Source organism: Haematobia irritans, chromosome 2 (genome assembly GCF_050003625.1).
Source record: "Haematobia irritans isolate KBUSLIRL chromosome 2, ASM5000362v1, whole genome shotgun sequence".
NCBI classification, from domain to species: Eukaryota; Metazoa; Arthropoda; class Insecta; order Diptera; family Muscidae; genus Haematobia; species Haematobia irritans.
In genome coordinates, this window is record NC_134398.1 from 235,717,543 (window position 1) to 235,735,581 (window position 18,039).

General features: G+C 34.6%; 1 protein-coding gene and 1 long non-coding RNA gene across 10 annotated transcripts in view; one reads left to right on the top strand and one right to left on the bottom strand.

Annotated features, from left to right (window-relative positions):
• The first annotated feature begins 205 nt into the window (after positions 1-205).
• On the top strand, positions 206-1,923 carry LOC142227435 (uncharacterized). Its single transcript, XR_012719834.1, has 2 exons — positions 206-434; positions 493-1,923. It is a non-coding gene; the product is annotated as an uncharacterized LOC142227435 (long non-coding RNA).
• A 3,897-nt stretch (positions 1,924-5,820) lies between these two features.
• The window catches only part of RapGAP1 (Rap GTPase activating protein 1), a 93,675-nt gene continuing 81,456 nt past the window's right edge, over positions 5,821-18,039 (bottom strand). For all 9 annotated transcript variants that reach the window (XM_075297993.1, XM_075297995.1, XM_075297996.1 and 6 more), the window contains 3 exons: positions 8,351-10,027; positions 7,767-8,282; positions 5,821-7,692 (listed from right to left, as the gene is read on the bottom strand). In XM_075297993.1, coding sequence (XP_075154108.1) covers positions 7,537-7,692; positions 7,767-8,282; positions 8,351-10,027 — 2,349 coding nt within the window. In that variant the 3' untranslated portion in view covers positions 5,821-7,536. The remainder of the gene's footprint in view (positions 7,693-7,766; positions 8,283-8,350; positions 10,028-18,039) is intronic.

Below are 18,039 nucleotides of genomic sequence, written 5' to 3' on the forward strand. Positions count from 1 at the left end.
CTTTTTTGGTATGATTTTTTGAACCGTTTTTTAATGTGAATTTTTTTTTCGATGCGTTTTTTTTGTGTGATTTTGTTTGAACCGTTTCTTTAATGTGATTTTTTTCGATGCGTCAATCTAAGATATAATATCGTCTTCTCTTGTTGTTTGCACCGATTGTTATACAATCATTTTTTTCATTTTTATGAGTGTAAAGTATGTTCTCCTTTTTTGTTAGTATCGTGAGAGTACATAATTTTTAGTTTTCATCGTATGTCCTGAGATATATTTCATTCCCCCAAAAAAATTTATCATTTTTTTTATAAAATCTTTGATTAAAATAAGAAATTCAATTATTTGCTAACAATATCGTTGTTCCGAGAATTTGCAGCTAGCCTGGTAAAAGGACAAGGCCGCATTATGCGAAAAACCAAAAATACAAAGGAATTCAGCAGGTTCGTACAAAATCACTGATATTTAAAACAGCATATTTTACGTGTATTTTGTTTTTAGACGCAGAGCTGAAGAAGCTTTTCGTTCACTGGTAAAAACCCATGAAAAATACGGCTGGGTAACTCCATCATTATCCGATGGATAAATAATTTGAATTAATAAGGTTATGATTCATATACCAATGCTTTATGCGTGTAAACTTTTTTCTTTATGTCGCATAGGTTTTCACCCCAAATTTGTCCAATTCATTTCTTTATATTGTCATAGCTGTTTGAACATTCTTTTTATATTTATAAACCTGTTTCCTTCGATATAACCCTGTCATTTATCAACATCACGTGGCAATTCCACTAAGATCGCGTTCTTTCTCTCCCAGCCTAATGGCAAAGTTATTGAAGTTGAGTAGGAAATATTTTGTGCTTCCAGGCTGAGGCTGTGCGAAGCCTCCATATAGTACTGTTTTATCTAAACTCTCGCATTCACAAATATATATCTATATTTGTAAGCTTTTAATATAAGTAACATAATTTATATGACAGGTATTGGAATACCTCAACTTTCAATCAAAAGTTTCTTTTTCTCCATTTAGTGTGATATTAATGGAATATGTCTATGAATTCCAAACAAAAAAAAAACAAAGTGTGGATTGATTTGCTTCCCACAACTTGTTGAATCTCATATACCAAAAATATTAGTATATTAAGCGCCCTCCATGTCTTAGGTACATATATGTAAGTCATTTAGATAAAATTAAAAATCAAATGAAAAATCAAAATTGCTCACATTGCTTAGCCCACTCATTTTAGGATTGTCATGGGGCAATTATTTAAGGAACAATACCATTGCAGAAGTCCCTGAGATGGTTATTTCACATATAGCAGTATTTTAATTTAAGTTTCCACATTCATCAAACCAAAGAACGAATGAAATTGAAATTTTGTTTTCATTTACTCAGCATACCTTTTTAAATATCCACACTCATACGATTGCCAACATGACCAACAATTTGACACATTAACGTTGGAGTCTAATCAACTTATTCCAATGACCCTTACTAACGTTTGCGACCTTTTATAAGTATGAATATTCTGGAATTTACTGCAATTGCATTTTATGCAATTTTTTATTATTAAAAAATACGATAAAATTTACTCTTTCGAATAAAAAGTGAAGCCAGATTAATCAATAGCTGTTGAACTCACGTGGTTATATAATCATACTTAGTCAAATATTTAAAATAAAGAAGAAATTTCGAGAGAACATTTTGCGGATGTGGTTTCGACTCACGTAAATAATTTAAAGAGTGTAAGGTAGTACTTAAGGTATCTTTTTCTTTATTCTTACTGGAGTCTTTATTTTTTGTGATTAAAGTTTTAGTTTTGCAATAGAAAAATTGAAATGTAAAATATTTATTAATTTACTATATATGTTATGCAGATTCCATGTGAAATAAAACTTTTTGTAATAGAATAAAATGTGTGAAGTTTCAAACGAGTGTCTCCGATTACCTTCTCTCGTTCTGTAGAGAAATATAGGAAAAGGTTTGTATTTAAATTCCGATTTAATCTTTATTTTTACTTGGGCTTTTTGGTCAATTTGTTTTTTATTTTTTAGTAAATAAAACAAATTGTTTTCATTGTATTTTTCTCGACCTTTCGCTGCCGTGAATTTTCAGCTTCTTCATCAGGAGAGTGTTTATTTGGATTTTCTGGAGATAATCTCAAAGGAATGGAATAAATTCTGTGGACTTTTGACAAATGTCTTGTTTCTGTATGTCGAATAAAAGCTTTCTTTCGTATTTCAAACGAAAGAAAATTGATTTTGGTTTCTCTATGTCGAAAAGCAAGTCACTTCAAATTTTGTTGTCGAATTGGAAACGGACGTATATCATAGGTGTCAAGGAAAGAGTAAAAAAAAATGTATGGTAATTTTTTAAGAAAATACGATATAAGTCCTCTTGCAAGAAGTCCTAGCCTGAGTTTCGTAGAACTTGTGAGTATATCATAATCATTTTTTGATGTCATTTTTTGGCGATGCGTTTTTTTGTGTGATTTTTTTAACCTTTTTTGGTATGATTTTTTGAACCGTTTTTTAATGTGAATTTTTTTTTCGATGCGTTTTTTTGTGTGATTTTGTTTGAACCGTTTCTTTAATGTGATTTTTTTCGATGCGTCAATCTAAGATATAATATCGTCTTCTCTTGTTGTTTGCACCGATTGTTATACAATCATTTTTTTCATTTTTATCAGTGTAAAGTATGTTCTCCTTTTTTGTTAGTATCGTGAGAGTACATAATTTTTAGTTTTCATCGTATGTCCTGAGATATATTTCATTCCCCCAAAAAAATTTATCATTTTTTTTATAAAATCTTTGATTAAAATAAGAAATTCAATTATTTGCTAACAATATCGTTGTTCCGAGAATTTCCATGTGATTGGTTTTGTCAAAGGTCCACAGAATTCATCTAAAACAGATTAAACTTTCGTTTAATATCACAATTAAAATAGAAAGAAAAGTAATAAATGTAAATGTAATAAAGCCTTTATTTAATATAATGCGGTAAGGTAATTAATTAAAACACCATTAGGGCTGTTTTCTTTTAGCACTGGATACCCTAAGCCGTGAAGGACTAAAAGAAAACAGAGTACTCGTTTATCCAGGACATCTCCAAAAATATGCAACACTGTCATCAGCTGTTCAAAAACAATCACAGAAAATAAGTGAAATCTTGCATTTTTAATGTATGAAATGCTCCAATTAGTAATAAATATTTACTGCTGCGATTATTTATGACACTATACCACTTTGAATTTCATGTTTTTCGATTTCGTCGAGGAATCCGCAGATTATGATTCCGAAACTAACATCTGTATTAGAAAGATCATTCCAAGTGAGAATCGCCCGTACATACAACCGCCTACCCCTCTTTTTGAAACTATTTAATTGCAACTCGAAAACATATTAAAGTAAACTCCAAGAATACCTTATTCTTAAGTATTTGTAATTGATATCTCATGTTTTTTTAGTTGTTGTTATCTGGGATTAATAATAAATAAAATCAATTCATTTCATTAAATCGGTAAAAGTACAAATATAATTAAATTCATTATCTTCAAAAGTAATTGCCATAATTCTTTAATGTACATAATTGTTATTTATGCCCAATAATTTTTTAAATAAATTTTTAAATTTTTAGTTTTAGTTTATTAATGATTTAATTGTTTTTTTTTTCAATTTTTTATTAGTTTAATAATTTAGTGTCATGTAATCAAAATTTTTGTTTGTATTTTTATTATCATTGTTATTAGTTTTACTTTTAGAAACTTAGTAGTTTACATTAACGGTCTCATTACATTTTTTTAAGGTAAAATTGATTTGTCAGTAGGATATAGAGATACCTTATAGATATCATATTTATTTAATTTTTAATTATTATTATTAGTGTTTAAGAAATATTTGAAGTTTAACCAATAATATATTTTGTAACGAATAGGGCCTCTATGAGGCTATGTTACTAATAAAGTTGAAATAAATAAATTAGTCACAATAAAGTGCTATTGTGAATCGATGAAGCGTCACTTTATCAAAACACAATCTGGCAAGATCGGCGCGACTTGCACTGATGAGATGTTCTGGATAGAACACCAGTGCAACGATGTTCTGGATAGCCCATACAAATGTTGTATCCAGTGCAAAAAGAAAACAGCCCTATTATTATGAAACGTTACTTACCGTTACTTTAAATACTCTTTTCGAGTTTTTTAAGTAAACGCTCAATTATGTTAATATTTATACTTAATTGTGCTATAATGTATTATATTTTATTAAGCCATTAACGGTCAACCGCATTACATTTTGCGAATAATCTTCACATGCTAGCGAGAAGTATTTATTATTGTCATTATAAGTTAACCATTGTGTAATGTATCAGGCTCTCTTAGACTATTCAGTCCATTGTGATACCACACTGGTGAACTTCTCTCTTATCACTGAGTGCTGCCCGATTCCATGTTAAGCTCAATGACAAGGGACCTCCTTTTTATAGCCGAGTCCGAACAGCGTTCCACATTGCAGTGAAAGCTTTGAAACCCTCAGAAATGTCACCAGCATTACTGAGGTGGGATAATCAACCGCTGAAAAACTTTTTAATGTTCGGTCGAAGCAGGAATCGAACCCACGACCTTGTGTATGCAAGGCGGGCATGCTAACCATTGCACCACGGTGCTGAATTAGCAAAAGTGCTTGCTAAAAGAGCATTGGAAGAACATAGCTGCTGAAATAACAAACTGCATTAGTTGAATTAGACATTATGAAATAAAATAAATTATATAAAACAAGAACTTCTACATTTGTTTGTGTTTGCTAAAAGAGCATTGGAAGAACATAGCTGCTGAAATAGCAAACTGCATTAGTTGAATTAGACATTATGAAATAAAATAAATTATATAAAACAAGAACTTCTACATTCATTAAATATGTGAAATACGTAGAATTCCATCAAACCCAATAAAATAATTATTGACAGTTTAGTCGGCTCGCGGTATTATGTTCGATTTTAGTTGCTAGAATCCATTTTTCACAATTACTTTTCTCTAATAATCCATTATAAATAATAAAAAAAAACTTTATGAAAAGTTGCTTTAAGGCATTTCCCATCAAGTTTTAAAAAGAGGTATAATTTTATACGTTTTTACTGATTTGTTTTCGATTTTAGCGGCTTCGAACTTAATGCCCACCTTTAAGTTGCAAAAAAAAAAAATGTAAAAAAGGCTATAACCAGTTACCATGGTACCTTAATTTTTTCCAAATCTAGAAATTATTGAAATAATTTTCTCTAATGGGACTACGAAAGAAATGACAGATATATAACATATATCATTTGACTATTACTCATTTGACCGGAGGGAATTTATAATTTTATTCGGATCGATCAGCAGAAATTTTCAGCAAACTGCTGACTTTTCAGCGGTATGTCCGCTATTCCAAAATAACAGATTGTTTGCTGTTTTAGCCAAAAAATCTAAAAACGGGATTTTGTTTGCTGAAAAACAGCAGATAGCGTTTGCTATTAACTTCAGTCTTTTTTCTATGAGTGTAGTTTTTTGCTGGGATTTTAATAAAGGCCCCCAAGAAATAAAAGTCGTAGGTTTTTGTTTAATTATGAGTTTCATATGTACTTTTTATTTTTTAATTCAAGATTTTAACAAAAAAAAAGTAAAAAAATGAAAACAGTTTCTGTCAATTTACACAAAAATTCAAGATGGTGATACATGATTGCATTTATTTAAAAAAATTAAACAACGGTATTTTGTGACAAAAATACACATTTTGTAGTACCTTGAATTCGCCAATGATCCCAATGATGTGGCTTAAACAAACTGCCATCGATTTGAGTTTAAGGTGTTTTATTTCATATCATTGTTTAACAGCATTAAAACTAAGTAAATTGCTGACTTTCGACATGTTCTCTACATTAGATTTGGGTATGTATGCAAATACGGCAATGGGAAAAAGAGTATCATCCATTGCATAAGAAATATATAAATAATTATAAAATTACTAAAAAACATTACGAGATATAAAAATAGAGAATACTTATGTACAAGGGGACGAAGGGTGGAATACGGATTGGATGTAAACATTTCACTGAAGTTGCAAAGTCTGTGCTGTGCTTCTACGAGTACATTTGTAGTTGATTGTTACCCATTGCTAGATAATGGGTTGGCTTTCAAGTGGGTGTTGTGGAAAAAGTGAGACAGACAACTATGACTGATCAGTTCATACATATGAATGTCACATACTACTATTATTTGGTATAATGATTCTCTACTTTTTATTGTTTTGTGATATAATTTCGGCACATCGAGCACATTTAACGAAGGGCTATCGGAAGTGGCATGTACTGGAAATGTATGTAAATGTCGAAACGTTGAAGCTTATGACTACCATTGATTTAAATTCAATGTACCACAAAAACATTTTCTTTCAATTTTTAATTGAAACTTCTTCAATGGTTGGAATTACAGTATCAATGTCCTGCGTCAGTAACAATATTGATTGATTTTTACTTGAGAAAAAAATAATAGTTGCATTTAGTTATTTTTGAGAGATGTAACCTATTTTGACAATATTCCCTTTTTGGTTGTAGATGCGATAAAAGACTTTTTTAAGAAAAAAAAGAGTCCAATATTTAGAGATATTCTACATATGAACCACTCTAGCCTTTCATCGGTGCATCGATGCCGAATATTCTGTTTTTTGCAGTGCTACGCTCTTCATATTTTCTAAATAATTATTAAATAAATACTGAATTAAATTGTTTTTTTATGTTATTTTGTATATTTACTACTACACAAGCTCATTCTGATAACAATTTCGATTATTTTTATTACGATGATCTACTACTTCACTGTGTTTAATAACAATTTCGATTATTTTTATTACGATGATCTACTACTTCACTGTGTTTAATAACAAAAAAAAAAAATGGTTTTACCATAATCCCTATATGTAGTGGGGGTTAAGCACATAATCGATAGTATCAAATCTGATTGTTGGAGCTTGTTCCGAGATTGATTGATTGATTACTTGATTTCGTATCTTAGTATACAAATAGGGAGGAGTTTGTTTTTTTTAATCTTGTTGTTGTTGTAGTTTTTTTATAATATCTAAAAGTATACTTAATTTTACTTTTTGGTGTAAATATTTGTGTTGGTGTGTAAGTTTAAAGACAGGGGTTATGGTTGTTAGTTACGACAGAGTGCTTGCCTCCGCCCCACCTAGACGGAGGTGGTTTTCTCAATCTCACTGTATGTGCAAGGGGTCGGGAGGGGAGCTTCATTTCATTTATTTGATGAGTGCATTGGAATGCATCCACCACTCGTCGTCGAACGTTTTTGCGGGTTTCTTGAGAGATCGCTTCTTCAAGAACATTTCACAGATTGTTTTGCATCAAGCGCTTAGCATTATTCGGGGTTAGCAAGTGTTTTACACGGCACAATGGTTATTGGTTTTTGTAATAATGATTTGCTTTGCAAACTTCGATTTTAGCGTAATTCAAAATTCTTGCTGTAGAATATTTCGTTGTGTGGGCGAGTGATTGCATTAAATCGGCGATATTGAGAGGGGTGATGCAGCCACTTCCGGTACATACTCCTTGAGTAGATCCCTTAATCGTAGAATTTCTTTGCCCGCAGCAGCTAAATCACCTTGAAGTGAAAGTTCCCGTTCTCTGTAGCGTTTGATATCGCGTTGGCAGGTCTAAAGAAGATAAACAAAGATCAGTGAGATCAGTGAAACATATCCAAGAGGAATAGCGAAGTTTAGGTACTTACCACATTTTGACGCAGCAAATCCAATTTGTCGCATTTAAGGCGTGTAACCTCCTGTCGCAAATTTTCAATCACAACTATTGTCTCATTGCTGGGCGATGATCCCATCATAGTTTGGGAACCATCTAAACATAGAGAGCAAGCCTTGTTATTGGCTTCGGCCGATGACATGGACTCCAGACCGGTGTCGCTGTCGATGTAGGCAGCGCCACCATCCAGATGGCCCATCATTGGATCGAGATCAACACTATTAAGGCTAGAGTCGTCACTTGTCTCTGACATGGTGGCAGTCCCACCAGCTCCAGCATTTGCACCCGCATTAGAGTTCGGCACATTGGAAGTGGAATTATTTCCATTTTGTAAATCTTTGCCGGTGCAATGACCATTATTATTATTTGTGCTAGCATTATTGCCATTCTGGAGCGGGCCCCGTGAAGTAATATCGGGTGATGACGATGTCGATTCATTCGGCGATTTGGATTTCGAAGAGGATTTTGAAGAAGTAGTGCGACTACAAGTCTGAAGATTGAGAAAAGGAGGCTATTAGCATTTTGGCAGATTCACTGTAGATTGACTTTGTTACTTACGTTTAAGTTAGGCGTTTCCGTCAAACTGGAGTCCTTCTTCGAATGGGTGCTAGTTGCGGATGAATTCATTTTAGTTGATACACAAAATTTCTCTGCAGGGGCAATGGTGCTGGTGTCCACGCTTTGTGATCTTACGCGGGAAATCAAAGCTTTTTTGAATGTGTCAATAAAACGTGATCCCGCCGTGGTAGTGTCCGCCTTCGGCGTCTCTGGAGTAGGACTACTGACAGCAACAGTGCCAGAAAGATCTGCTCCCAGAAATTCTCTAGTCTTCTCCTTCAGCTCATCAACCAGATTTTGTAAAAGAGACGTTCGAGTCCGTAGTTCTAGTTTAGCAAATTTTTCTGCCTTGTAGCAGGCATTTTCAGCATTGATCAATTTCGTTAAAATGAATTCCTTAAATTCCTGACCCTTGCGGAATACAGCGGGATTGGGCAGAGTAGGCCCGAAGAATGGAACATCGTCACGGGCTGTTACGCTAACCTTGTATCGCGTATTGGGCGTATTCGGTTCCAGCGGCTGTATGACAATAAAGGCGTGCAGGAAGTGGCTAGCTATCATGTCCGGTGAGAATGGGGTATTCGATTCTTGGAAAACGATGGCCACAATATCGTTACCAATGTGACGTTTTCGTTGCAATTGCTGTGGATCACCCTCCGTGTGGGGCAACATTGTGGAAACGTGAAATATAACTTCGCGCTCTTTGAACACTTCATAGATGGCAGTGTCTCCGGTATGGCCATTCTGTATATCTAAGCCACCACGATAACCCTTATGGTCTTTCAGCCTGATACGTTGGCCTAGAACATCAAGGAACTCCTCGAAGGCTGGTGAGGACTTATTATTACTGAAGAGCTCTTCCTCGGTGGTTTGGCCATGTCTTTGGTATAGAACTCCGAATTTAAAATTAGATACTAACACATGTTCGTCATAAACGCCAATCAATTGGGAGGCTTTTGGGCATAATACGGGCATGAAACAGTCGACGCTTACATTGTCCTTCAGTAAACGAACCATCTTGTTGGGACTGGGATGAGGGCCCAGACAGGACATTGGAAGCAGTTCGTGCATGGTGCCCGTCTTTAGGCGCAATAGGATACGAATATGCTCCTGACTTGCAACATTCTCAGATTTGATGGAAATCAAAACAGGCCCCAACAGTTCATCGTATCCCACCAAGTTTGAATGTTCTCGTCCCACATAAAAGCGTCGATAGCATTTCGCCGTATCGTCCGTCTCAAATTTTGCCATCCATGTAGTCTGAGGCAACATTGGAACCCCGCGGGAATCATATGTGCACTCGTGTTCTGTACCATCCACCCAATAGCCATTGGCTGGCAATACAATCATAGGATAAGGAGCACCCTTCGAAAGGACTTCTTCCAGCAGCCTCTGAGAAGCCGGTATAGTAGAGACAATCGACGATTGCGACGATGATTGCGACTGGTAATGGTGGCCATTTGAAAGTAACTGACCCCCCGACGCTGTTATGATTCCACTCAATTGAGGCGATGCGGGAGTGCTACTCGACGTAGCCGATATGGAATGTCGCAAGCTTGTCCGCCCAGAATGTTGCAAACTGTGATGCGGGCCATGATGTGAGTGTCCTAGGCTGTTACTGATGTCATGTGCTGAATGTGGGTTGGGCACTCGCTCTTCATTGGTGCGATGGTGTGTCTGTAAAAGAAATACAAAAGGAGAAAAAAACAATTAGTCAGATGTAATTTACCGCAAAATACTAAAGATATTTCTTAATCTGAAATATCAACACATCTAATGTAGCTTCATTGTTTGCAAAACTCGTGTGAATCATTAGCCACATCTCCATGGTATGGAAACCTTCAAATACACCAATTCCATTGGCTGAGTGACTAATGCAACTATGTGCATCACTGGACCATTATTTAGTCTGGTGGTTGAAAAAATGTCGGTAATGGTGTACAATTGGACTTGCAGTAGTAATGTTTGCTATTGGAAAAGGCTGCTGATCAGCGGTGTTTTATGAACGATTACTTAGAAAAGAACTCAATATGGAAGGTATGATTTTTTATTGGGTCTTTGTCTGGAAAAGAGAAATCAAGATGAAAGTGATCGCTAAACACATGACATACTAACTTTTTATTTGCCAGTGTTTACTTTGGTGGACCCAATTGTCATCAAGCTAAGAAGTTTTACTCTAGTTTATTTGTGCGTTTCTACCAAAACAAATTGAACAAAAGAAGATGCCATTGATTCGTTCCAGAGAAAATCTAAAGCCCGCCTGGCATTTGTTGAGTTAAATGTTCTACTTGTTATCTTTGGGTTTGTCTTACTTTCATGAACTACGAAATAAATTAGAAAAATGATATAAATGCGGCAACTTAGGAGAAAACATATAATAGTTCGCTAAAAGAAAAAAATATGTTTCCAAGCGTATATTTTTAAGATGCAGGACGAATATTCTTGATCGTCATGAATTGATTAATTGAGTCCTATTCGGCATACAATCTTGTCAATGAAGTTATAGTGATACAGTGGGAGAAAATATAAGGCTAATACAAATAAATGGGCATTTTGAAACCGCCGGAGGCTTTTTGAGGTTTTTCTTCTTCAGCTATCTATTCGTAATAAGATTTTTTGAATGCTAGCTTCTCATAGTATGCCCCTTCGTAGCCATATCTTGTCATGGATTTATATCGGGGTGTACAAATTCACCAAGATCTTTTGAAAATCAAAGAAATTGGTTAGTCGAAACATCGGAAAGCAGCAGGTTTTTGATTTAGTTTGGGTCAAAATATTTTGGGCACTCAACATTCTACGAATTGTTGTTCGTCAAACCAAGAATGACAAAAATGTAACTGCATCGCCGACTGATGTTTTTTTGTTTGTTGTTTTTTTTTTTTTTTTTGGAGACAACAAATGTTTTTATTTTTCAGCAACAATTCCTTGTTTGGAAGAGAAGATCTTCAAAACAAAAATTGTAAATAATGATGATCGAATGTCCCAGGGCGTTATTCAATGCCCGCGTGTTTTTTCTTATCGCAAAATATGATTACTCCCCACCATATTTGACATATGGCCGCAATTTATCACAATAAACCTGGCCTATTTTGCCTATTTGTGGAGCAACTGTTTCATTCCGGTAGTCTCCGTTTTGAAGAGGATCTTCAGTCTGTATTAAAAATAAATGATGTCTAGCTATTTATAAAGATTTCAACGAGTTTCTTTATATTGACATTGCTGTGGGCGATGCAACAAAACCACACACATACCCAAACACCCATCGACGAAACGAGAACACCAGCAATAATTCCCTACCAAAAATAGTGTCTGTTGAAGATTATGCACACAGCATTCATTCCAAAGTTATATGGTGATTTTGTATCATTTGATTATCGATAGTTTTGTTTAAAATTAAAGTCTGTTGCTCCATTTTACAGGCGGGTGCCACCAGTTACAAAAAAAAAACTTCAAAAAAAAAGTCCATTGCATTTACGCAATTTGCAAAGCAATCAGATATCTGCAGCCTTTTTATCATCATAAAATCTCGTGGAAAATTTCGATTTCTTCTACTAGTTTGCTCGATGTCAATGACTTGGGATCAAAAATAAAAAAAAAAACATTTTAGTTTGCCAGAAACAGTAAACAACCTCACAAAGATGGTGCATCATTAGACCTACCCAATGTCGGCATGTCTGCAAAACACACGAAACCAACACCACGATATGGCACGTTGACTCCACTGCCAGCCACTTCATCTTCTTCACAAATTAAGTAAAAATAGATGAGAAAATAGATTGGGAAGTGCATGCACGAAATACGGAAGACTTTCTGTTCATAGCACTACATTTGGAGCTGCTACTACGAGGAATAATGGTCTTGGGGGTCAAAAGAAGATAATAAATAAAGATAAATCGTAAAGATAATGACAATAATTCTGCCTATAACAAATTTAGAACATTTAATTGTAAACAATATATTATCCACACTGTCTGCATGTCGTCCGTCTGCATTTAACCAAATAAGTCTGCTGCTCATAGTAGTGTAGTCTTTATCGTCTGAATCTGCTACATACGTTTTTGGCGAAATTAAAACAAAATGCTTTACATTTTTATCTTCAAATGCTTTAATAATGCATTTCTCAAAATTAGATATACACTCATGCAAAAAGTCTGCAAATAATGGCAGTCGATGTCTGTAGGTACACTATAAATATTTTGTTTTTGATGAATGATCTTCGTATTTTCAAATAATTTGTTTGATAAGGAATAAAAATTCCACAAATGTTTTTTTCGCTTTTCCAAACATTACAATTTTGTAAAAGCTACACCCAAAGAAGTTTATTGAAAGAATCAGCATAATCAAAAAGTAGCACAACCTTATCTATGTACTACTTCCTCGAAACGGTAGTAGAGAACATTCCATCAAAAGAAGCAAAAACCAAATTTGCAAACTGGTTAAAATGCGAAATTGCCAACACTTATAAACGTGTCAACGAATTAATTCATATGGGTGAACTTGAAATCATGGGGGTGTGGTTGAACGAACGAACGGAACAGACGTCTCACAACATCTTCCATGGGGCTATTCCACATGCCTTGACAGAGTGAGTTCTTTTAAAAGAGGTGTCTGAAAGTGAAATGACACAAACATGACCTAAATGTGTACAAAGAGTTGAAGCTGTCGTATACCATTTTTGATAAAATTCAATAAATTTATACAAATGTTATTAAAAAATAAAACAAAATATTTTTGGTACAGACAATAAACAAACAGTACACACTCAACACTGGGGAGCAAAAATGTAGAGATCAATTCCTTTAGAACCTAAAAAAAAACATTTTACAATTTACAAAGTGCAAACGGTTGCGACTATATTTCATGTCGATTCTCGGAGTAACCATAATTTAAAGTTTCCTAAGATTGCCTCGTTATATGGGAAAATCTTCCCATGTCACTTCTAACAGAGTATCTCGTTAATTCGAGCCCATTTGTCATTGTTCCACTTCAGTGCATTTTCCCTGTTATCTACTACCTACAGTCATTTAATTAATGTATCCAGAGTGGTATATGGAGAGTGGAAATATAATCTTAATTCACTTCCCATTTCTTAACCAACTAACCAGCAGGCAAGCAGAAATCAGACAGACACCACAGACGGATGGACGAGCAAGGAACACGAGAACTTTTTCACATGACTAAAGTTTTCCCATCGAGAAAAAGAGGAATTACAAACCGCATTACATATTGTTTGCGGTGGAGCAGTGAATTTTACTGTCCACCAATGTGAGAGCGAATAGCACCTTCCAACTCTGACAGTCCACCACATTTCAGGGAATTATCACAAGAAAAATGGATGTAAAATAATAACGACGCCAAAGTCCATCATGCAAAACGCTAAATAAACCAGGCAACAACGTCAAACGATCGACCCACCCATATTTGTGACGGCAGACTACCCACCAGCGAGCGGAACGGAATGGTTTACAAATGCCGTGGACGATTTTCTTCAAATTTTAATCATTGTTTTCAGAGTTGCAAAGTTATGATTACGTGAGGTTTAAATATTTTTCGGCTGACTTTGTTGTTACTCTTTTTTTCTGTGTGATTTTTATTTTCTTATTCGTAGATTTGACTTCATATTACGTGAGCCTTAACGCTTGGTTAATTTGTCAAGCGTACTACATATGGGGCATATACCATGTATATGGAGCTAACCAAGTGTAAGAATGCGAATATAGCCAGTGAGGAAATGTGAAAGGCCTTACGCCCACAAGGTAGAACAATCATATAAGATAGCTCTTTGTACCTACCTTTTGCGGACTTTCATGTGTATACTTGCACCCAAAGAAAATTTGTTAGTAAAACAACAAAAAGTTAGCTGAAAAACGGAAAGCGTTCACTGTTTGCTTATATGGTAAACATTCGTCCCTGTTCTGGTACACACATGTATCGTTTCGTGAGGTGTCACACTTAAGAGGTGTTCTGGACTACATTTTGCACCTTCACAAACCTGAAAAATGTACACGAACATTATTTCTGCATGGGCCAAGTGCACAGCCATCGTATGCAAAGTTGGAAGATTATTAACACAAAATAAATAACAGATATTGAAACTTTGATGTGTTTTTTAGTATATTTTGCACATTTTATTGAACAAAATCAGTTAAATATGCCACGAAATAAGGTTGTATAAAACTATCTAAAATTTTAACAAAAAAAAAAAAAATACTTCTAACTGGTGTATATTTTTACGGTTCATTTTTTCTTTTTTTCCACATTCTGCGGCTATTTTCTTGTAAAATGCAAATAAAATGTATTGCAGAAAAATCAGCTGTTTCAGAAATTCCAAAAAGCTTCCTCACGTGTGAGTTAGAACAACTAACTTTTTTAAAGGTGTGAAGAATGTGTGCTGTGTGATGTACAGTATGTTAAGTTGAGACTCAGAACAGGCATGATTGTCTGCTATTTTTTAAGCTCGATTCCACTAAAACATGTGAAACAAAATGAAATAATTGTTTACAATTTGTTACTACTGGCGAACATATTGACAAAGGCCTTGGTTGTAATGCCCTAATGTTCACGCAGTCATTGTCCCTCTGGGTGTTGTTGATATGTTTGAATATTTAGTATAATCGTTCTCATATGCAGACATTTTGATGGCGTAAATAAGAACACAGTGAACGCCAACAACATCACAGATGTTACCCGATATGACGAAAGGTACCAGTGACTGTGTGTGACCATGCCCATTCTGAACTCCATTAGCTAAGATAATAAAATGTACGTGCAAACCCAAAGGAGATGATGTAACGCCAACCAAAAAACATATCTAAACCGTCAGGGGGAAACAAAATAGATTTTTGATTAAAAATCCGATATATTTTTCCAAGAAATTTTACAGTGTCAGCTCATGATCTGCGGGAACCAGTGTGAACAAAAGATTCTTCATCACATTCATTGGATTTATATCGTTTGCTCGACCATTCCTTCATTCTTCAGTGAACACAAAAAAAGAGTTGGTAATTAATTGAATGTGTAAATTGTAACTAACCCATGATGATGATGATGGGTAATAAATGACTTCGTGTGCCTGTATGTCTCAAGTTTTGGAACGCACCCGCGCTCACAACTGAACGCGAATGACAAAACGAGGTCATCTTCCAAGCAATGTGCGTAGATGCGTGCAGACATCTATCGACTCCACCAGACGGAGGCCCATTGCAATGTTCCATATGTAGATTTATATTGAATGTTTACTCGATCCATGTATAAAATCATTCAACATATACAAGTATTTCGATTTTTAAAAACAAATTCGGTGAATAACATGGTATGCTATTGGAATCCAGCCAGCGAAAATCATTTGTCCTTAATGAGTCAATTAAATGACGCAAAAAAAACAACAACAAAAGAAAAAATCATAATACACAAAAATATATTTCCAATATGTAACCAAATGTTCGTAAACAACTCTAAAAATGTTACGAAAGTCATGTAAGAATTTCTGCATTTTTAAATGTCCATTGTTAGCTGAAGGAATAAATCAGACTATGAAACTCCCGTGAGGACAAAGGGGAAAATGAATGCCCGATTTCATTATTGTAACCGAGACCCCTTCTTCTACAATGTGGCATGCTACCATTGAGCCCAAGTCTACTGGAGCACAATTTAAAATATGTAGTATAGATGATATTAAGAAATTTAAAAAAATATTGGCATGCCGACGAAACTCTAACCTAATAAATTCAATCAAATGTATTTGGGATTTTAGCTGAATTGTTTTATATAAGTGTCAGCCGACATGCCAGATTTTCTATTCCAAGAGAAACATTTTATTGATGTTTTCCTCAAATCCCTTCCAATTAGAATGCGTTTGTATTTCAAATCCGTACATGCATATGGGTCAAGCATAATTCACCGCCATATTATGTATTTACTTGTTTTTATTTTTTTAATCCTTACAGGCTTTAGTGAACAGTTTTGTATTTCAGGTAATGACGGACATTAATGGGTTCCATACATTGACGATTGCTCATCCCTTGAATGAATGCCACTTCCTGTTTGCATATTATCGTCCCCAGACGATTTGTACCCTCTTCCAAGATACCAATGTGTTCCTACATCCATGTTTTAGTTCTTAGGAACCCATCTCGCCTCTCTGTTGTCATTTGCATTTATCGCCATTGTGTGGTGCTTATTTGCCTTTTTCTGTACCTCCTAAAGCAATTTTCCAAGCATAAATATAAAGAGTTTTTGCATAAATTTCCATTAAATCCGCTCTGAGACAGTGAACGCCACGGTGCCAAAGAAACTTTGCAATTGCAAGCTGTTTTTCAACGTCAAGCCGGCATTATTTGCAATACAACTACTACTGTGGTAAGGGGCGAGCGGAAAACTTGAGAAGGGGATCTAGAATACGAATTCATCAATGTGTCGAGGAACGTAGAAAACTACAAATAACATTTTCTTGTAATAAGATGAGGGAAGGCGAGTTGGTCGTGAAACGGGTGGGGGGTAATCATTTGTTTGACTCATTTCTATTTCCATCGATAGTAGCAATTGCACTTAAAAATTTGCAGCATTGAGTAGGTATTGAAAATATTGGAAATTTAAGCTACATTCGCCCATATTATTATTCATTTTTGCAGAACAGACAGTGGAACCAACTGCCGGGTATACGGAAGAATAGCGTTTTTTAACAACCTTATATACAGAAAATTTCCTCTAGTCGACAGATATGAATGGACAGGGACTGATAACCACCAGAAATATCTCGTTGAGATGGCTAAAAGAAAAAAAGTCTACATGAAATATAATATGGTCGCTAACATTCGAATATCGAATATGCAATAAAGAAGAGATGGCTAAACAATAGAGCTCGGTCATAAATTGATAATCGGTCACGAATCGGCCTTCGGCGTCTAGAGATTAACCGAAACCGACGCTTTTTGAATAATTAATTTCATATCGAATTATATCTCAACATACTTGGCATAAGAAAAATTGCATTGGAATTTGGAAATTTTCGAAGAATAAAACTATAAAATTAAATTTTTTCTTTGATTGCATAGACCAATAAATATTGGAAAATATTACTATATTACAAAAGAAAATAGAGCCATGTGTTGTGGACTGAGAAATGCTAATTCTCATGGGACGCTTGTATATTCCTTGGTCTATGGTAATAGAAAAACAAATTATGCAAAACTGCAAACAACTTCAGACTTCTCAACTAACAGTGAAACCTTCTGAAAATATTGGCACGATTATGAAAAATGTATTTTATTTGTTTATAAAAAAAAACATTTTTCATATTGCTGATTTCCTTATTTCTGGACAAAATGAGAAACGCCCCAAGAACATGGTCCCATTTGGTGGCAACGTTAACCAATATCTTTGAGTAGAAGTGTTGAAAGCAGACATTCCATACCAGCTGTCATCAATAAGCCAATGTAAGCAATTAACCATTAGCGTTTTTTTATAAACACTAGGTGAAAATAAAAATATATTTACAATAGGAAATATTTCTTTTTTGATAACAAAAATATGTGGATAAATCATATTTCTTTACAAGTAGGATGAAATGGTCTTGATATTTATAAATATCGAAAGTATGATATCATGAATAAAGATAATCATCTCTAAAATTGAAATTCAAAGAACAAAAGAAATAAAATCAAAATTATAATATAAATGTAACAATTTCG